This window comes from Cygnus olor, chromosome 10 (assembly GCF_009769625.2).
Source record: "Cygnus olor isolate bCygOlo1 chromosome 10, bCygOlo1.pri.v2, whole genome shotgun sequence".
NCBI lineage: Eukaryota > Metazoa > Chordata > Aves > Anseriformes > Anatidae > Cygnus > Cygnus olor.
In genome coordinates, this window is record NC_049178.1 from 22,081,917 (window position 1) to 22,101,563 (window position 19,647).

General features: G+C 49.4%; 1 protein-coding gene across 1 annotated transcript in view; it reads right to left on the reverse strand.

The window, feature by feature from the left end:
* The window catches only part of PLXND1 (plexin D1), an 80,912-nt gene that overhangs the window by 24,857 nt on the left and 36,408 nt on the right, over positions 1 to 19,647 (reverse strand). The window contains exons 12-23 of the mRNA XM_040568309.1: positions 18,055 to 18,218; positions 16,498 to 16,649; positions 16,106 to 16,205; positions 12,710 to 12,849; positions 11,780 to 11,947; positions 8,846 to 8,936; positions 8,270 to 8,545; positions 7,206 to 7,355; positions 3,643 to 3,757; positions 2,462 to 2,569; positions 1,649 to 1,761; positions 292 to 399 (exon numbers count right to left, since the gene is read on the reverse strand). Coding sequence (XP_040424243.1) covers positions 292 to 399; positions 1,649 to 1,761; positions 2,462 to 2,569; positions 3,643 to 3,757; positions 7,206 to 7,355; positions 8,270 to 8,545; positions 8,846 to 8,936; positions 11,780 to 11,947; positions 12,710 to 12,849; positions 16,106 to 16,205; positions 16,498 to 16,649; positions 18,055 to 18,218 — 1,685 coding nt within the window. The remainder of the gene's footprint in view (positions 1 to 291; positions 400 to 1,648; positions 1,762 to 2,461; positions 2,570 to 3,642; positions 3,758 to 7,205; positions 7,356 to 8,269; positions 8,546 to 8,845; positions 8,937 to 11,779; positions 11,948 to 12,709; positions 12,850 to 16,105; positions 16,206 to 16,497; positions 16,650 to 18,054; positions 18,219 to 19,647) is intronic.

Below are 19,647 nucleotides of genomic sequence, written 5' to 3' on the forward strand. Positions count from 1 at the left end.
TATGATGAACTGTGTACACAACTGAAGTGACATACAATATGGTACACCTGGGAAGAAAGCCCACAGTGAAGCTGGGGAGGATCTTCGGGCAGATCTTCTTCATGTGAGAGCAGAATTTCACAGATCTATCTTCTCCAATCAGTAAAAGCTGATCCAGTGCTGGTATGTGTTAATTGTTTTGACTGATCGAGCATTTTCCACACACCACAAGAAAATGCATGGTACTGTCAACACATGTGAGTATGGTTAGCAAACACTCAAGAACATTTGTTTTGTTAGTGGGTTACTCACTTTCCATTCCCCCACCAGGAGCGGATGAGTTTCTTGGACCTGGGACCCCACCTGGGAGCTGAGCTGCTGGGAAGGCAGAATGTAGCACTCCTCATACAGCGAGGAACACTGCAACCAAACACAGCATTAGCAGAGGGCAGCTGAGCCAGGCCAGAGACCTCCTCATGTGCCGCACACCACAAGGAAATGAGGTGGAGAGAAATGTCATCGGGACTGAAGACCACCCATTATGAAGAAATGCATTGGAATGGTTTATGAAGCCTTTAAACACTTTGCAAGAGCCTCTTGAATGAGCAAACACCACAGGAGTGGGGGGGAGGCAGATGTCTGAGCAGACACAAGGCTGTTAGGGTAGGGAGACTGCAAATAGACTTATGTGACAGCTAGAAAATCCCAGAAGAGAAAGCATAATAGGAGAGTAAGTCAAAATAGAGAAGTACTGGATGTCTTAACATATGTAACTTTTGAAACAGATGGGAAAAATGTTTAAATCTCTAACATTCATATAGCAGCCTGAATCTTAGAGAGTCTAGTGTGCAGATATATAGAGACAGGATAACTTAAAAACCTGAGTAATAACTACTAATGAAACACTCTGCAGTCATAAATCATCCTCTCACTCCTCACCACCGAAACGCACCAGCCTCAGGGGTGAAATACAGCAGCGGTTAGCAGCACACATCAATGCGGCAGAGCAGCTGGTGATGGGAATTACGGCATTGTCACGTCTGGTGCTGCCTGGAGGAGGGCTGTGGGCAGACAGACGCAGCCTGCGTGCCCAAGGGGCATCTTACTGGGGGCACTGTAAGCCCAGTCACTGGCAGAGAGGAGCCAGAAGGAGAGACAGAGACATCTAATGAGCTCTGAGAACTGGCAGCGCAGCTGGAAATTCTCGGTGGCAAGCTGTGTGGAACAAAAAGCCACCTTTCCCTGAGCACTGACGGGAGATGCCCTTCAGCTTCCTCTCAACGGACAGCAGGGTAAAACTGGAGCCACTGGGAACAAAGGGGTGTCCCCAGCACTGTCTCCTCATGTGAGAGATGCCGCTTCCAGAGGAGGGCATCCAGTGGCACCAAACCGGTGAGCTAGCACAACTCCCAGACCCATGCCTTGTCTGCCTTCTAGCTCCGCCAGGCTCCGGTCATGTGCTGAGCAAGTCTGACCTTACTTCACACCCTGGGAGCTGTGGCTCCACTTTTGATAATAATTAGGGCTGAAGTACATGACAACTGCATATTTGACAGTGGAATGATTTTGTTACACTGTAATAACTCTGGCAGAGGGAGAGCAGAGCCCTGTTCTGTTTAGGAAGAAATTGGGTGTGATTAGGTGCCTGTGAAATGTGGTATTGCCTTACTTTGGGAAAGAAGGTCCGAGTGACAAAGTGCTTGTACTCTAGGAATGGGATCCCTTGGCTGCGGTTCAGCTCCTTGGTCAGGTCTGTCATGTCTGTCTGCAGCTCAGCAAAACCTTAGGCAAAGAGACCCGCAGATGGTAAGAGTTCTGATAATCTACAGCCGAGACAGAGAGCAGGCAGGCTGGCACTGAAATGCATTGCTTGTCTCTTCTGCCTTCTTGAGCCTTCTCCCTTGAGTGGGCTGAAGCAGGGTTTTCTTGTGGAGCAGATTACTTTCAGGGTTTACCTCTCAGTGCTATACATCACATCCTGCAGCACACACAGAGAAAAAATTTCCCCTGCCTCCCGGAGACCAGCCCTGAAGTCTGCTTCTGCAGAAGGATTTCAGTGCTCATGGCAGAAGCATGTACTTAGTGGACAGCAAATGCAGACGCTTGCCTTACTTCTCACATTGCTCTAGCAGGAACGCATTGCCGGTTTTGTTGTATCTAATCATAAAGCACACTAAAGATTTGTGTGACCTGCAAGCAACCCTCCAATGTGGCTGAGAGCCACTAACCCTGAGACAGGGAAATCAGTGGCACTGGAGATAAGTGGCTTGCCCAAGTCAGGCAGCAAGACAGGGGCAGAGCCACACTTCCAGCCACTAAGCCTCATTCACAAATCCTGCTGAAGCACAAAGGCAATGACAGAAACTCTTCTATAAGTAATTCTATAAATTTATACAAAGAAGGCGAATGTCTTCAACCCTGCTATTCTGACATCTCCCTCCCAGTCCTGGCTCCTCCATGGTGCCCAAGCATGGTGACTTACCTTTGCGAATTTCCTCCCGGATCTGTGACTCCATCTCCTCCATCTGGAGCAGGGTTTTCTGCCAGTAGCGCTCTGCTCTGCGGCTCTTCGTGCAAAACACAAAGAGAGCTGGAAGAGAGGAAAGGAACAAGCCTCTTGGACTAGGATGCTAAGAGCAGCTGAAGCTGGACCAGAGTGGTCCTCTGTTAACGTGGGTGCAGAAAGCTAAACTCAGTGTTGGTTTAACACATACAACAAAACTGGTACTGATTAGGCAGCTGTCAATTATCTGTAAATAAGTAAAACCAGCTTGACTTTAATGATCATGCTGTCACGGACATCTTCAATTTATTTCTGGGCTGTCTATATTCAGATCAATTGCATATTAATGTAGTCCAGCTCATTAATGAATATTGATTTTAGGAGGTTTACTACCTGTATTACAGTGTTCATGCCTGACATTCTTCCCGTACCTTCAGAAATATGTTTGTAATGACTAGTAGTGCATTTAATAAGTAGTGTGCATTATAACTTTTATTAAAAATAAATCAAATCCCTATTAGAAACACCTCATTTGCTGTGAAATGGTGGGTTTCTGGCTGCACAGTTATTCTGGGCACATGATGAAAAAATACCCTAGCCAAAGGACACAGGTGCACTGTGCAGCTTCCAGTGAGGTTAGCAGACTGTTATGTCCGCTCTAGATCTGCAGCTAAGGCTGCTTGCTCTGTTTTTTATACTCTTTGTCAGGCATCTGCCGCTGTCTGTTACTGATGGGTCAGATGGACCTCTGCTCTGTGACAGCTATGCCTGTGAGTGAGTCCTATTCATGCTGGTAAGAGTCCAAGATCAGTTTCTCACACCCTTCTTTATTTTGTGTTATAGTAGCTACTCAATACTATTAAGAAGTGTTTGGGGAAAAAGAGTAAAGTTATTTATAAACACCACAGCCTCAAGTAAAAGTATTAAACTAAGGATTCACCCAGCAAAAGCTCCACACTGCAGGAAGCTTTGATCCTGGGTGCTGGCTTAGTCCCACACAAAGAAGAATGGCTACTGGCTGCATCCAGACCAGTTTCAGATGCTGCTCAATTGCAGCACTTAGAGGTTTCCTAACATATGAACAAGCAATCTCCACCTCTCCACATGCACGGAGAAAAAATCTCAACATAGCCTGGAAACACATCATCCTGTTCCCTTACCTACGACAGAGAGAACCAGCAAGATGCTGCAGATGACAATGGAGACGATGATTGCAGTCTCTCCTCCCCCAAGGTGCAGCATGGCAATTGTGTAGTTGAACTTTCCAACTTGGATCTGGAGAGGGAGAAGGAGGGAGGAGAAGCAAGAGCTGAGCCAAAGGGCTCAGAGGTCAAGCAAGGAAGGGCCCAGGGCAGCGCTCAGCAGACCTTCACCCAAGGACATGCTGGCCCTGCTGGCTCAGCCCACCGGGCTTCTCAGGGAGGCCAGGCTGTGCCTTTCACTGCCAGCCCATGGGGATTTTGTGTGTGTCAAAGCAGCCCAAGTCTTTTCCTGTAAGCCCTGGTGGAAAGCCAAGGCTGGCCCACAGCAGGCTGTGGCTCTGTGCCCCTCACAGTGCCACTGCAGGGCTTTGAGGGCAGAGCTGCAGGCTCCATCTTACATCACAGCCCCACCATACCCAGCCCAGAGCACAAGGCAACCCTGTCCTAGAGAACTGACAGTAGCATACAGTACTTGCCATAATACTGTTACTAGAAAACCACTTTCACTAATCATCCAACTTTGTTATGCCTCAGAATAGCCTTTTAGTCCCAGCTGCACTCTCCTTTCTCCTCCAAAAGCAGAACGGCTGCTGCTCAGGAAAAGGAGAGTAAGGAAACTTGAAAGTTTTTGAAATACAAATAAAGTAAGGGAACAAAAATAAATAATAATGCGACCAGAGACAAGTAATGATCTTGTGGTTAAAGCATTGGACTGAATGTCAGGAGGAGCTGGCTCTGCTCCCAGTCCACGCTGTTTGTGGCACCAAGCACAAACCGCTCAAGCTCAGGGCGTTGGTCTCCTGACCACCATAAAGGAAGAGGCCAGCGCACATCACAGGCAGGTTGGCAAGTTTTCTCAGCGCTGTTTATAAAAGGTTCTCTACACTTCTGGGATGAAAGGGTCCAACAGCATCATCTGATAAGGAAAACTCATGATACTACATATCTTTCGCTTCTGGAAATGTGTTTCACTTCCCTAAAGAAATGGGAAGTGAGAGAAACTTGAACAAAATATTGAAAGAAGGGAGGAGAAAGTAGGGAAGAGATGGAATGATCTTACAGCTACATCTGTGTCACGGAGCATCTCCAGGAAAGGTGTACATTGTGGTTACACTGCAGACAGCTCTCAGCACCCCAGCCCACGCAGTGCCACAGGCAGGGCATCCCACCACATCCATGGCGTGAGACATGGTGCCGGTCCCTGCGCAGGCGGCGGAGAAAGGATGGCCCTTGCGAGGGTGCTGCTGCTGCACTGCGCTCGATGCCCAGGCAGGGCCCAGGCGCTGGGGTGAGATGGAGCCACAAGTGCCTGCAGGTTCTGTGCACGGCACCCCAGCCTCGAGGGTTTCACTTGTTTCATCTGAAACGCTGCAGCATGGCAAGTCCTGCCTACCTTTAGAGCCATTTATTTCCAATAACTCAGCCTTTCATGTTTGCCAGAGGAGAAATCCCATGCTTGCTGTTTGTGTCTAAATGGTTTGGTAATGAACAAAAAAAGGGGTTGAAGGCCTCAGCAACCTTCCCTTGTTTATTTGGACAGTCTATTCAATACAATTTTTGTAAGTGGAATTAATTAGGCTGAACATTAAATGGCAACACTTCCTGTGGCCACCACAGGGTGGGTGCAGAGATTGGCCAGGCCGCAGTGGGGGCAGCCAGCGCCAGGCAGGACACCGACACGGGCAGCACCAGGACTAAGCCAGCCTGGAACTGAGCCCCATCCCACCAGCACCCTCCAGGAGAGCTGCCCAGCAGCCCCTGAAGCACAAGCCCCCTCCTCAGCACCACTGCTTCACCCCACGCAGCTCCTGCTGCCTGTGCGACCTGTGAGCGCTGTCATGGCCCAAGAGCATGGCCACGGAACGGGCACCCTCAGGACCATGGCTGGAACAGAGATCAACAGCAGGACATGCTCTGAAGGGCTGTTTTCCCTCACTGCAGATGTGAGCTCTACAACAAAGTCTGGGCAGTCACAGCAGGCATTTCAGCTCACCAGAAGAATTTGCATCAGCCAGTGAGCCGGTGGGACTTCTGCAGGCTCCGATAACTGTCAGTGATGCAGATCAGGTAGGGACCATTGAGCAAATCTGGCCCCGTGCTACCAAAGCTATTAAAAGTATGTTATAAAGGCAGCTGTTGCCTATGAAATGGCCAGCAGGCAATAACTCAAACCACATATGAAGGTTTAGTAAGTGCACACAGAGATGAATGCAAGCTGATTATTTAGCTGCACTCTCACTGTTGGTACACTCTTAATAGCTATGCAATACTTCAGTGCTGGGTATCATTCTCCTGCTTCCTAAGGATCTACTGGGGCACTACCCTGAATGATTTACGTCAAACCCCAAACTAGCAAACTCATAAATTCCCTTTGTTCCCCAAGGGGATTTCTCTGTTTCTCAGTTCTCACTAAAAGCCAAAATTACCCTATTTAAAATTTCCATTCAAATGTCTTAGGAAATCCTGCTACTTCTGCATTTCCATGTTTCCAGTTTGCAACAGAATTTCACATACTACAGACCACAACCAGCACGCTGGATAACCTCACCAGTGAGCTGGTGCTACACCATTGTGCTCACCTTCTGGGCAGTGCAAGTCCACAGTTGCCCCAAATCCCTCTGCACTCGTCCTCCCTCTGCCCACACCATGAGCTTCTGCCCACTTGATATTAACCCATCAAAGGGACAATCTCAGCTGAGAGAGAGGATGCAAGTTCCCAGACCATGGAGATGGAGGCATTTTCTCTCCAAGTATGAAGAGCTGTAACCACATCCCTGTATGGCAGTGGGCTGCATACGAAATGAGAGAAACTGAGGGAAAGAATAGCAGGAAGTCAAGCCCTCTATGGAAAAAAGACTGTAACAAGGTATTGGGAGTTTTGCAGACACTTAAAGACAAATGACAGCCCTGAATACCATGCTCTCTGCAGTGACGTAATGGTGATCCTGGGAAGAAACCTGAAACTACCCAGGCCTGGGTACTCCCATGCTCACCACAGGCACCCATCTCCAGTGGTTTGTTGCAGAGCAGTAAGGTTCAGGTCTTCATCTCCACTTGTAGCTCTTCTGCTGGCAATAGGAGGCCTGATGACTGAAAACTGTGTGGAAAACCCCAAACTCATCTCACAAGGGCCAGAAAGAAAATTACTGCAAGTGACAAAAAATCACATGCCTGGGATTTTACAGTGCCTTACAAGAGCTGAGAAGATCTCCTGCTCACAAATTACAGCAAAATTAATTCAATATTCGACTGCCCGTGACCAATGGCTGGGAGCATGGCAGCCCTCCTCCATGACCTGGGGCAGCTTCAGCATGCCCTACATCCCACCACACAAGGAAGCCTTGAGACACCTGCAAGCACAACGTGTTTTGTCCATCCTTCCGTCCATGCGGCTTTCTGCCAGGCCGCCTGTGAGCGGCTCTGTCCAGCCGCAACTTCACAACTGACTCCCTGGCATGCAGGGCATGCAGCACCAACCCCTTCTGCCTGGCAAGCGCAGCCTGAAGGCTTCTGGCACTTACCGTCACTGGTAGCTGTCTTTCCGAGGTGCTCAGGGACTCGTTTACAGAACAGTGAATGACTTTGTCTGAAACAATCTGGATCTCGCATGAGATAAGACCAATTTTCACTTGGTACTCATTGCTTTCCAGGCCCAGGTTGTCAGGCTCTTTCTAAAGACAAAAATAAAATCAGGATGACAATCTCCAGAGTAGCAGTTGGAATTGCAGTGGGTTTTCCTGCTTTTCTTTCTGTATTCCCTGCTGTTTTTCAGGCTTGGGAACACTCTCCCTCTCCGAGAACATTTTTCCAGCACTCCAAAGGAAACCCAGAACTAAGCCATTCCCCATTTTCCTGTTTCCCATTCCACACTCAGCATGGTGCATGGGACGAGCAAGTCCCTCTTGGAACCTGGGAAAATCTGCTTTTGATCTACCCTGGCTGAGCTCTGCAGATAAGGATCTGAGCATCCACCTGGGAGGGGGAAGGATGTACAACACAGGAGACAGCGAGGGGATGCGACTGCAGGGCCTGAGAAAGGGGGAGTGTGCTTCTGAAGCACGTTGCAACCAGTGAGGATATCCTGCAGTGAACAATGGCCTTTGAATTAGTGCTGCACATTGTACAAGCCACTCTGAATTGCTGTACCCTGACTTCCTTGTTAACTGAGCTGATAGCAGCAGCTAAAACAGAAGAATGCATGACTTGCTTCTGCAGGAATAAATATCTATTGTCAGGACCTTCTGGAGTACCTGCCTGATTTCACGCCAGTGCATTATTGTTCTTTTTCACATATCTAGCATTTTATTTAGCTGCTTGCTATTACATCCTTCAAGCACAGCTCTGTTGCGATGCCTCAAAGAGCATCGCTGGACAGGCTGCACCTCCTGGTGAACAGGAGGCAGGCGCGGCAGGCTAAGCATGAGCTGCCTGCCTGTGCACAACTCCTGCCTCTCCCACCCTCATCTACCACCTTTACTGGGGCTGTGGACAGACACTGTACTAGTCCTCCATTAGGCTGAAAAGCTTCCCGGTGAGGAACAGCAACGCCACTGAAGAAGCAGAGCGGTAAATACCACTCCCTTACGTGTATAACCAGTGTCAAGGGCTCGCCGGGGTGGTGCTTGATCCACTTCTCCTTCTTGGCTGTGAAGAACTGGGGGTCAGCATAGTACTCCAGGCTGAACTTGCTGATGTGCAGGGCCTCCTCTGGGTACATCTCCTCATCCAGAGCTGGGCGGTCGTCCGTGTAGAGGCGACCATTGAGATAGAAATCGACGGGTGCAGGTTTACTCCCCGCAGTGATGTTGGAGGCAGCAGGAGAGGGGCAGGTGATCACAGTGTCAGTGTGAACCTTACAGCTCTGAAAGCACGTGAGAATACGTCCATCAAAAAAGGCATCCTGAGTGCCCTCACCCACCCAGGCACCACTCAGCATCAAGCACACTGATAGCACCAAGGACATGGTTGATAACAATGATTACTGCGGGGGCATAAATTAGGCCTGTCACTCTGCTGAGCTAAGGATCATAACATTTTCATCCTTGCTCCCAGCCCAATCTGCAGCATGGACTAAGGCTCATCTTCATACCCCAAATGTCGTTGGGCACAGGGCATGCATCCCTGCTTCCAGTTACTGGGTAACATAGAGCAGGGCACCCACCGTTTGCTCTCTGCCAATGCCACGGACCACCATGGACACGTTCTGGACGAGCTCAAAGCCTCTTCCTTCCAGGGTGATGATCCTGCCCCCGCTTTGAAGACAAGGGAAAAAAGAGAGGGTGATTGCAGAAGAGGTGCTCTTGATGCCTTGAAGCCAGCACACAGCATCGAGGCACAATGGCTGGGTCTCACCTCCTGTCATTCTCCCAGGGATGTTTCCCAGCTGTCTGAGCAGAAAATGTAACCCAACAGTCAAAGACCTCCTCTTATTTGCCACAAGCATCTATGCTGCTGCTGAGATAGAAGGAAAGGAAGGAGGAGCAGCTGTCCTCATGGAAAGGGGCGATCTCTTCCTGCAGCAGACTGTTCCCTTTGCTCCCCTTGCCCAGAGGAGCAGCCTGCCTCTGCGTGCCCAGGGTACAAGCACATTGCCCGGGCCACCAGTGGTGTAAGAGGTTAACCTCTGACATGGCAAAGAGCAAGGGGATATTCCCTGTCCCTGCCCCACAGTGACCCACAAAGAACTCTAAGTCTTGGGGAGAGAAGAAACCCCTGTGAGGTTGACATGGCTCCTGCATCTCCAAGTCATTTCTGATTTAGATCAAAATGTGACAATTGTTTTGTGTTTTGGTTCTGCTGCCTGGGGAGTGTGAAACATGGGCCTCAACGTGTAGCCAATTAGTGACAGTAACAAAAGGGCTTGCTACACACAAGACTGCTAGGCAAAACAAGGGGTGGAGAGCAAGCAACAGCTCTTCTGCTCTGGACAGCAGAAGTATCCTGGTTTCAGCTGGGATAGAGTTAATTTTCTTCACAGTAACTGGCATGTTGCTGTGTTTGGGATTTAGGATGAGAATAATGCAGATAACACACTGATGGTTTAGTTGTTGCAGAGGAGTGCTTGCACTAAGTCAAGGACTTTTCAGCTTCTCGTACTGCCTTCCAGCAAGGAGGCTGGGGGTGCACAAAAGCCGGGAGGGTCAGAGCCAGGACAGCTCACCCAAACTGGCCAGAGGGATGTTCCACACCATGTGGTGTCATGCTGAACTACAAACTGGGGGAGCTGGCAGGGGGGGCTCGGGGACTGGCTGGGCACTGGTCAGCAGGTGGTGAGCGATTGCATTGTGCATCACTTGTTTTGTATATTATTATCATTACTATTTTATCCCTTCTTTTCTGTCCTATTAAACTGTCATTATCTCAGCCCCTGAGTTTTACCTTTTTTTTCTGATTCTCTCCCCCATCCTGCTGCAGTGAAGCGAGCAAACTGAGCGTGAAAGTGTGGTGCTGTGCTGCCTGCCAGGTTAAACCACAACAAGAAGCTATCCCCTGAATTTACCTTCCCCTTTCTCGGTATCATGCTCAACATTTGAAGTATCTGTCAGGGAACAGCCAGGACTTACAGATCCTATGATCTCAAGAACACACTATATTCAGTGAGTTTGGGTCCAAGGCCCTAAGAAATCTCTTCCAGTGCTGTAGATACTACCATATAGACCTAAGTTTCTAACTAAGTGCCCGTCACACCTGCAAGCTAGTTTACAACTTCTGTTCTGTTTTAAACTTTGCTTGCACAGATCATTTTAGCAATCTTAAGATAAATCTAATATAAATCAGATCCAGCTGCATGTTTACACAGCTATTGACCTTTCAGAGTCAGTGCCCCAGCAACACAACAGAGCAGTCAGAACACATCAGTGACCAGGCAGTCTGAAGAGAGAGGCTGCTGTCTCTCAGTGGTCTGAAATTTGGAGACTGATGTAAATATTAAGAAAGCAGACTAAGGTGATGGAGAAATACCCTGGTGGTTTCCCTTTTGACTGTGGGCAGTGACATTCTTCCACTGTCTCTGTGTTTAGATACAGCTCTTGCCACTCAGCATAGTTTGCAAGCCGGCTGGGAGCTGAGGTTGGCTGAGTCACGGCTGTGCCTTGTTATTAACTTTCCCACAGCCTGCATCTTTGGCTCTGTGTTTGGGAATGCCGAGACACAGCTTTGCTCCAAGGGGAGCAGATCATTGGAGTCTGCTGCATGCTCGCGCCCTGAGCGTGCTGCCTTCACTGCTGTCCTGGAGGCACCAGCGCTGGATTCTCAGATTTCTTGGTCAGCCTTAGGTTTGCCAGGCTCCACAGCTGAGGAAGGTGGAGGAACAGGAACCAAAGGAACAGGAGCCTGAGAGCTCCATGGAGAAATGTGAAATTAAAAGCAACACGCTTTAAAAATGAAATACGGTGGCCTCGGGGAATGCTGAACACCAAAATAGCAAATCTCAGCTATCTTTCAGCAGTTTTATTGCCAAGAAAAATCTTTGGGGTCTCATACAGCCCCCATCTGAAACTCCCTAAAGCACCTACCAGGTGCAGACAGTACAGTTATCAAGGCTGATTTTTTCCATGTCCCATATGCACTGAAATGAGCTACAGCCAGCCTTGGTGCAAGAGACCTCTTCTACTCCAGAGCTGGGTGCCCTGCAGTGCCCCTTTCATACCTGTCTGTGAGGCCAGGGGTCAGGCCCCAGGGCTGAGAAAGCCCCTTTCTGCCTGCAAGACCCTCCTCCCAGCCTGGAGCCAACCCTCTCCTTTGCAGGCAGATGCAGACGGGAGCCTGCTCTGAAATGGAAGTTGTGATGCTGAACAGCACGCCACAGGGCCCAGATTGCACACCCTGCCTCCTGGCTACATTTTAATACTGCTGGGGCTCTGGACATGGGGTTTGCTCAGAAGCTGCTCTGTGTCTGGATGGCTTGAAACACAGAGCGAGCTCACATTGCCTGCAGTGGGCCACATCAGGATACTCCACTTAGCTCTGCACTTTGATGAGACCGCAATGTTCACATTTGCATCCACCAAAATTAAGAGACTGATTTCAACAAGAGCCACGAAAGGATGGACACCAATGGCAAACTTGGCTGCCTCTGCTGGAGGGGACATCTCACCTGATCTGGCTCTTTTTGGGGTTGATGTCGGTTATAATCGGGTTCTTCTCATACTTGAATGTGATGTTGTAGCTGGCACAAGACCTGTTCTCGAACTGGATGCAGACTCTCACAGCCGTGGTGAGCTCGGCAGATGGCATGGTGCAGGTGATGGTGCTGTCATTGCGGCTGCACAAGGAAAGTCAGGGCACGCTGCAGCGCGGGGGAGCCAGGCACCACTGCCCTGAGCTCCCCTGGAAGCGAGGTGGTCGGCAGACAGGCACGGAGTGTCGAGTCACATGCCAACTGCCCACCAGTTATACTACCCACAAATGAACAATTCTAATCACACACTATCCCAGGCTGCCAGACTGATTTCCCATATAGTCAACAGAAAAGGGCAGGCTCCTACTTCTCCACACAGACAGCACAGGAGCCTGTATGAGGAGGGTTGTCTTCCCACCGGAGGGCTGTGGCAGAAGCAGGACCCTGGCTGGGCAGGTGCCTTCTACCTCCAGCAGACATGGGAACAAAGCCTGTGTCTGCTTTGCTGCCATGGTTTCAATCCCGATCCCAAACCACCCAAGGGGCCCAGCAGCACGGCATGAGAACCACTTTGCTGCTGGCCACAGCCACCACGTCACAGCAACACCAACACAGGCGCTTTGCCAGGGACGCTCACCCCACCCCACTGCCAGCAGCTGCATTGCAGCTCTGCGCCTCCGCCCCACGGACACGGGGCTGGTGGGGTGCTGGGATGGAGAGGGCGGCAGGCAAGGGGCTGATCGGGATGCTGCGCTAGCTCCAAGGCCAGCAGCTGCATGCAGTGCCCACCACCCACCACCCACAACCCGGCTCTGCTGCGGACATCATCATCTGTCTAACGCTCCAGCTCTTATCACTAGCTGACAACAGCGAGGTCCGAGCACCAGCCCGCAGAGCCATCCCCACCTGAGGTCCGTGCACTGCCTGGAGCCGTTGACAAGGACGTGGAGCTCAGAGCCAACGTCCAGCCTGCTGCCTCTGATGGTCACTCTGGTTCCTCCAGCCTTCGGGCCGTTCGGGGGAGCTATGGACTGCACCACAGGAAGCTAAAAATAGAGGGAGAACTTCTTAATTGTTTTCTAGCCTGGTAAATTCAAAATCGGGTACTCCAGAGTGCACATGGGAATTGCCACAGTAAATTTAAGTATCCAGCATTGCGAGGCTTTCAAACAGCAGCACAGCAAAAGCTTTTGCTGGCTTGGTTTCAGAGCAAGGGGAGAGGCACAAGTGCTGAGGAGTGAGACTGCGTATAAACTCTGTGACTCTCAACAGTCCCTAAATTCTGGCTATAAATGACACGAGTGCAAACTGGAGCCCAGGATGCCACCAGTCCCTTGAGATTTCCAACGCAGAGTCCAGAGCTGGGAGGCAGCAACTCAAGATCCATCAGGGTGGGAAATTTCTCATTCATTACAACTCCCACCATTTCTGTCCTTCCACATCCATTTCCTCCTGAATGCAAAGCTAATGCTAAAGCCCTGCTGGATGATGGCCTTGAGATCTGTGAAAACAGACACCTGGGTCTACATAATTGAATATCAAACTCCTTCTTAAGGAAGCTTCAAACTCCAGTCTCTTGAGGCAACAGGAACTAAGGGGGAAGTTACTTTGCCTCTCACCATTTTCAGCAGAAATCACCATGTATGTTATCTGCATTTGCAGCCCCTGGAAATCTCCCTGAGATTCATGAGCCTGAGGCTCTGATGACTAACACAGCACTGAGCCCTCATGTCGCTACACAGAGCACCCCAAGAGAGTCTTCTGGGCAGCTTTCCTGCTCCATTTTGGATAGAACACTGAAGGCATAGCAAATAATTGCTTCAAGACCCTTCCATAAAGGACTTGGTAATTCCCTGTCAAACACCACAGAACCCTGGAGGCACCAGACCTGCAGAGATGCAGAGCGTGGCTGCAGCCTGCCCACTGCTATGGCCCATCCTCCTGCAGCTGCAGAGAACAAAATCACCCAGAGGCTGGCTGAAGTACACGTGGGTAAGCTGCTTCACACTGCCTGGTGCTGATGTGCCTCCCTGTCAATCTCAGCCGCATAAACATGCTTATTAATAGCTATCCTTGCCCTTGTCCTACACTCAGACTGCTTTTATTCCTCCACAGCCATTTTCTCTGTTGTTTCTGTTTGTTACCCATTTCCACAGGATTTGTTTGTTAATTTGTATTTCTCTCAGTGTCTGTAGGCAGCTGTCTCCTGCCCTTGGCCACTAACCTATGTATTCAACAGCACAGTTACAACAGCAACAGAGAGGATTATTCATGTTCCCAAAGCCCTCCAGCTCTTCTCCTCAGCAACAGCCAGTGGCTACTGCTCTCAGTATACTGCCCGCATTCATCGCTTCCATCACAACCTTTGCAAATTCAGCTTATTAGGCAAATTCAGCTTATCTATATCCTGCTATAATGTCCTGGAAAAGTCTCTGGAACACATTTCTCCCTTCTCCTCAGGAGTTACAGCCAAACTGTCTCTCCTAGATATGTCTAATAGCAACTTCGATGGACATTGCACACAAACAATATTTGTTATTCTACGAAGGACCAGTACTTCTTTGCAAAGGCTGTTCTAAAAGCCTTTTAAACTTCTTCAGGTTAACTGATGTTAACGCTCACCTTCAGGTCTCACTGACACCAGCCTTATGTGATGGAGCCTACTCTATTTTCAGATCATTTTATCTAAGAAGAGAATCAAGAAATCTGACAACATTGCTTTGTTTGCAAGCGGTGTGGAAGTCACAGTGTGGAAGGCGACAGCAGCTACACGTGGTGCAGCTTCACTCCCCCAACATGCTCACACAGCAAGGCATCATCTCATCTGTTTTCAAGCTTTGCTGAGAAGAAGGCTGACCAGGCTGAGATGAACAGACACAAGACAGCTTGCTGCTGTGACACTTGAGCAGAAACATCTCTCTCTGCTCCCCAGGAAGGGAAGCCTTTGCCATAAGCCTGCGAGGAGCTGGCACAGACTTGGTTCACATTCAGAGACTGGCTTTTGCTTTTCTTACTTTGTTTAGTGCTGGTGCTTTTACAGGTGTTTCCTGAGAGGGCTTGTCCTTGGATGCTAAGAAGCTGTTGAGCCTTTTTCCACTCTTCGGGTGCTTCTCTTTGTTAACAGGACAATTGGCCCAGCAGCAGGTGATGTGACTCCTTGTTCCACTCCACACTGCAGGACCTCTTAAATATTTTGGATGTGAACATGAACTCCTGGAAGCTGGGAATGGGTACCAAAGCAAACACTCTCCCAGGAAGTAGTGCTGAGCCAGCCCTGGCAATGCCCTTCCCCTCACCAGGTCCCTCCTTGATGTGCGCTGCCAGCCTTGGCTCTGCTACAGAACACTGGAAGGGCTGTGCCTGTGTCAACCTAAATACCTACCAGGCAATCAGTTACAAGGGTGGGGGGATGGAGCTCAATGATCCTGTCTTAAATTCTTCACAATAGCTACCAGGAATCGAATGTCATTTCCTGGGATTCAAGTCTTCTTTCAAGCCACCAGACTGCAGTATAGTCTATTCTTCCCCAGAAAAAGCAACAGCATAAGCACAAAGACTCCAAGTAAACAGCATGCCCTCAGCACCCACCCTGTTGTGTTGGCCCTGGATGCATGGGGCTACTCGTGAATAGCATCTAGCCAGAGATGAGGGTGCTTGTAGGAAAGAGAAGAGCCGCATGGATTTCTTTTAGGTTTACAGAGAGTAAAGTCATCTCTGGCAATGGCACAGTACAAAGCTATAAAGGGCTTTTCTTATCATAATGACACGGGGTTAGCTCAAGTCTAATCCCTACACAGGATTCTCATGCAAAAACTAAGACAATCTCTGCAGCAAAAAACATCAGTTCTAAACAGTGTGAGTTCATGGTACATAACTTACACAGCAAGAAGAGATTTTGCGATTCGCATAAAATATCACAGGTCATAATGGCACTTTAGCAAAAGAAGAGGAAGAAAAATGAACTCCTTTTTATAGCAGGAGAAGCAGAAATACAAGTAGGATAAGTGAGAAAACATTTCAAGAGTTGAGACTGGAAGCTAGGTTTCTTGATGCAAATTGTGTGCCATAACACCTTGGCTGCAATCCTGCTTCTCGCTCTCAAGGTTGGATTTGCTAGACATTGTTCAGGTAGCTAAAGGTAAGAGAAAACTTCATCCGCTCTTCAAAGACTCTGACAGGTTTTCTCATAGACCCTCTTTCCTAAGCCAACTGGGGGCCTGAGGGCTCTAGGATTTTTTTAAGGGGTACGAGGAACATAAACATGAGAGTCACCAAAGAAGCATCTAGTAGGCAGTCACTCACCACGTAGGAGTATCTCTCCTTGGACTTTCCTTCCCGGCTGACATTAACAGTTACCACATCAGAAAACACCTCTGGAGCCTCTCCGGTCTGGCACACGATCCTGCAGGCCAGAAGGAGGGAGGTTCGCAGGCGGGCATGGGTGCAGAAGCCACCTCGCCCCAGCAGAGCCGGGCAGAGCCCGCAGCTCTTCGCCCAGCACCCTGGCTGCAGACGGGGCCTGGCAGGCGCTGGGGGCTGCTCCCAGCCTGGCTGCCGCCCTGCCCCATGCCTCGTGCACCGTGCCCCAGGCCCTCCCAAGGGTGGCGAGGAGCCGGCCAGCTGGAGAGGGTGAAGGGCCCACTGTGTCCCATCCCACCCCACACCATCCCCTCCCCAGCTTCTCCCACACTCACGCCTCAGAGACGACGTATCTGTGCGGCAGCGGCGCGCAGGGCACGCTCCCTATCCTGACAGCGCCGCGGATGTCGCTGAAGCGGCGGCCCAGGTTCCTCCCTCGGATGGTCAGCAGGGTGCCCCCCTCCAGCGGCCCACGCAGTGGCTCAATCTGCTGACACCAAGGGAGAGGTTGGAGACGAACCACCAGAAGCTTCTTGCTTCAGCCCCTGAGCTGTCCCTGTGCCTGTGTCGAGGTCCCACTTGACCTCCCACAAGGAAGGACCCCGCTGCTCATGCCACAGCTGCCCTGCGGCATGCCTGGCACCAGGGTCCCTGCGCTGCAGATTTGTAAACGAGGGGTCTCACTGTGGGCTGGCTTTGGTACCGGGGCTTGGCCAGGGGTTACTCCAGCTGCAAGCACATCTGGGGTGAAACATCATCCCTTCTCTCCACACAGCAGCTTCAAATAGAGGTGGGGAGAGACAAACCCAGTGACACGGAAACCTAGAGGAAGGATGCCAGCGCACTGGAAAGAGACAGCCCTGCCACCACATTTTTAAGGGCTGTCCTGAACAGAGCAGGGTCTTTCAGGACAAAAACAACAAAAAAAAGGGGGTTCTGTGACCTGGAGCATGGCCAAGATACCAGAGGATTCAGATTTACCATCTACTATTTGCTAAGGAAATAGCAACAGAGCTGTGACGCTCTGCAACCTGAACTGTGGTTTCCTTCCATTATTTTCTGGCAAGGTGCAGATAACACTTGATATGTATTGGGGAAGGAGTGGCTCATGGGGGAGCAGCTCTCTCCCATAACAGGGAATAGGCAGACAGTGGGGATCCTTCAGCCCGTCCACATAGTGTTACAGTGTGTGGATTTTAAGCAGGTATCACTACATGCCTCCTAAAGAACAGAGACACAAGATCTTTGACAATTTTGAAAAAATTGCAAGGGCTGTTTTCCCGCTCCAGCCTCCTCTCCGTTCCCAGTGAGCTTGTTTTAAGATTTGCTCCATATACTTTCTTTGCTACTCATCAGGGACAAATTTGTTGGCTCATACCATACATCTAAGCAGAACTCCAGATCCAAATGCCCCCTCAAACATGAATTCAACTGCAATTTAAATAAAACTTGTTTCAAAATGCATAATGCCAAAAGGCCCCTCTGCCACTGTTAATCTCAGCAGAACTGCAGAGCACATGCGTTTGGAGATAGGGCTCACGTTCACCTTTCAGCTATATACCATTAAGTGTTATTTCTAATAAGAATCCTTCAGCTGTTCCTACAAATCTTTCTCGCTTTTATCAACCCCAGGACCCCTAGCACAGTTTGATTGTGCTGTTGTTTTTCCCAATAACATGATGAAGATTGGATCTTGTCACTAGCGAGATGTCTTTGGCATATACTTTCGGGTGACTTAACAGCACAAAAAGTCAGTGAATAATTCAGCACTGGTCCTGACCTTGCCTTTTGTCAGGGATACAGAATGGCTCCTCGTCTGTCCCCTGGCCTGGGACAGCACAGCCACTGCCTGCCCTGCCACACCCGCCCTCCACACTGCATTCAAGTCTCACCTTCTTAATCTCGGGAGCTGGGCACATGTCTGAGATCTGGGCGGACTCGGTGCTCAGCCTGCAGCTGGAGCTGCTCTCGCTCCAGACACAGCGGTGTCCCAGGTCCTCTCTGCCCAGGCACTGCGAGCAGTCAGCACTTCCAGTCCCACAGTTGTACACCTCCACTAGACCACAAGAGACAACAGAAAAAGTGAGCTCCTGGGCCAGACACTTCCATAGCTTCGCTTAGATTTAGGCAGTCTAACACACACCCCCCATGGCTATATTAATCCAAGTAACAGCCCAAATCCAGTGGAATAGCAGAAGTGCTTGTATGTTCAGCAAAGATGAGGCAGTGTTTGGCTGCTATCCTGAAGATTTCCCAGAAGGACTGGGTGCTTTTTCTCACTGCAGTATAATTTAGCACTTTCTTTTCCTCTTTTTTCTCCCCCTTGAAAAACAAACACCACCCAAACTCGGAACCTTTTGTCAATTTATGCTACATGTTTCCAATTCTCAGCATCCACATGGGAAGCTGCTTGGCAAAGCTGGCTTCATCCTGTTAGCAAAGCAATCACATTGCTTCCATACTCTGGGACACAAATGTGATTGTTACAATGCTTTGTACAATGTTTACATTCCCTTTCCTTCCCCCTGGTGACCACGGGCTCACTTCATCAATTTCTCCCTTCAGATCTGCTCAGCTCAGCTTCCAAATCATTTTCCTACAAGGCTTTCACCTCTTCATTAGCTCGTGCCCTAGGTTACATTTCCTTTCCAGCCCAAAGCCTGCTGCCACTGGAGTGTGGGCATCCGCTGAGATAAACAGCCAGAAACATTCAGGAAACGTTGCTTTCACACCCTTTTCCCCAGAGGAGAGTTTGCAGGAGAACATAAAATAAAGAAACAGTCACGTTTGACACTTCTGTTCACAGGAGGATCTCAAAGTGCTTCATAAACAACTAACGAGTCCTTCAGCCTTCAACAGTCTGTCTGTGCTCATCCTAACAAAGCGTCACTGGCACTGAGGAACTCTGCCATGCTCCACAAAAAAACTGAGCTTACTTCACTGCATTTTGTGTCTACCAGTGAGTTACATGTGTTGGCTTTCCACCCAACAGCAATGAGCTGTGATTCCTTCAGTGAACTAACGAAACACAGTTTACAAGAAAAGCTAATAAATATTGGGAAACACTGGAAAATAACAGTAATTCCATTAAGGACAGAATAAAAGATATACACATTTATAATTGGCCAAGCAGCTCTTTGTCTCTGCTAGCAAGTAAGCCTCCCTAATTCAACTGCACCAATCTGCTCAAGGCAAGGAGGAGCCAGAAAGCTGTAGCACTCCCACAGGATCTCAAAATATTCTGGCAAATTCAAACTGAGTAAACACGGGCCACAGAAGTCAACTCTTTTTCCTGCAGGAGGAGATGTGGATTTCACACTCTGCGCTGTCTTCCTAGCTCCCAGTAATACTCATGTATAGAATTAAGAATCTTCTGTTGCAATCAACATGATCTTAGCTCAAATGTCCTACCCCTCTTCCCGGGTTACCTCTGTACCTTAAAAACACTGATACCCTCTCCTTTCTGCAAGAAAATGATGGCTCAT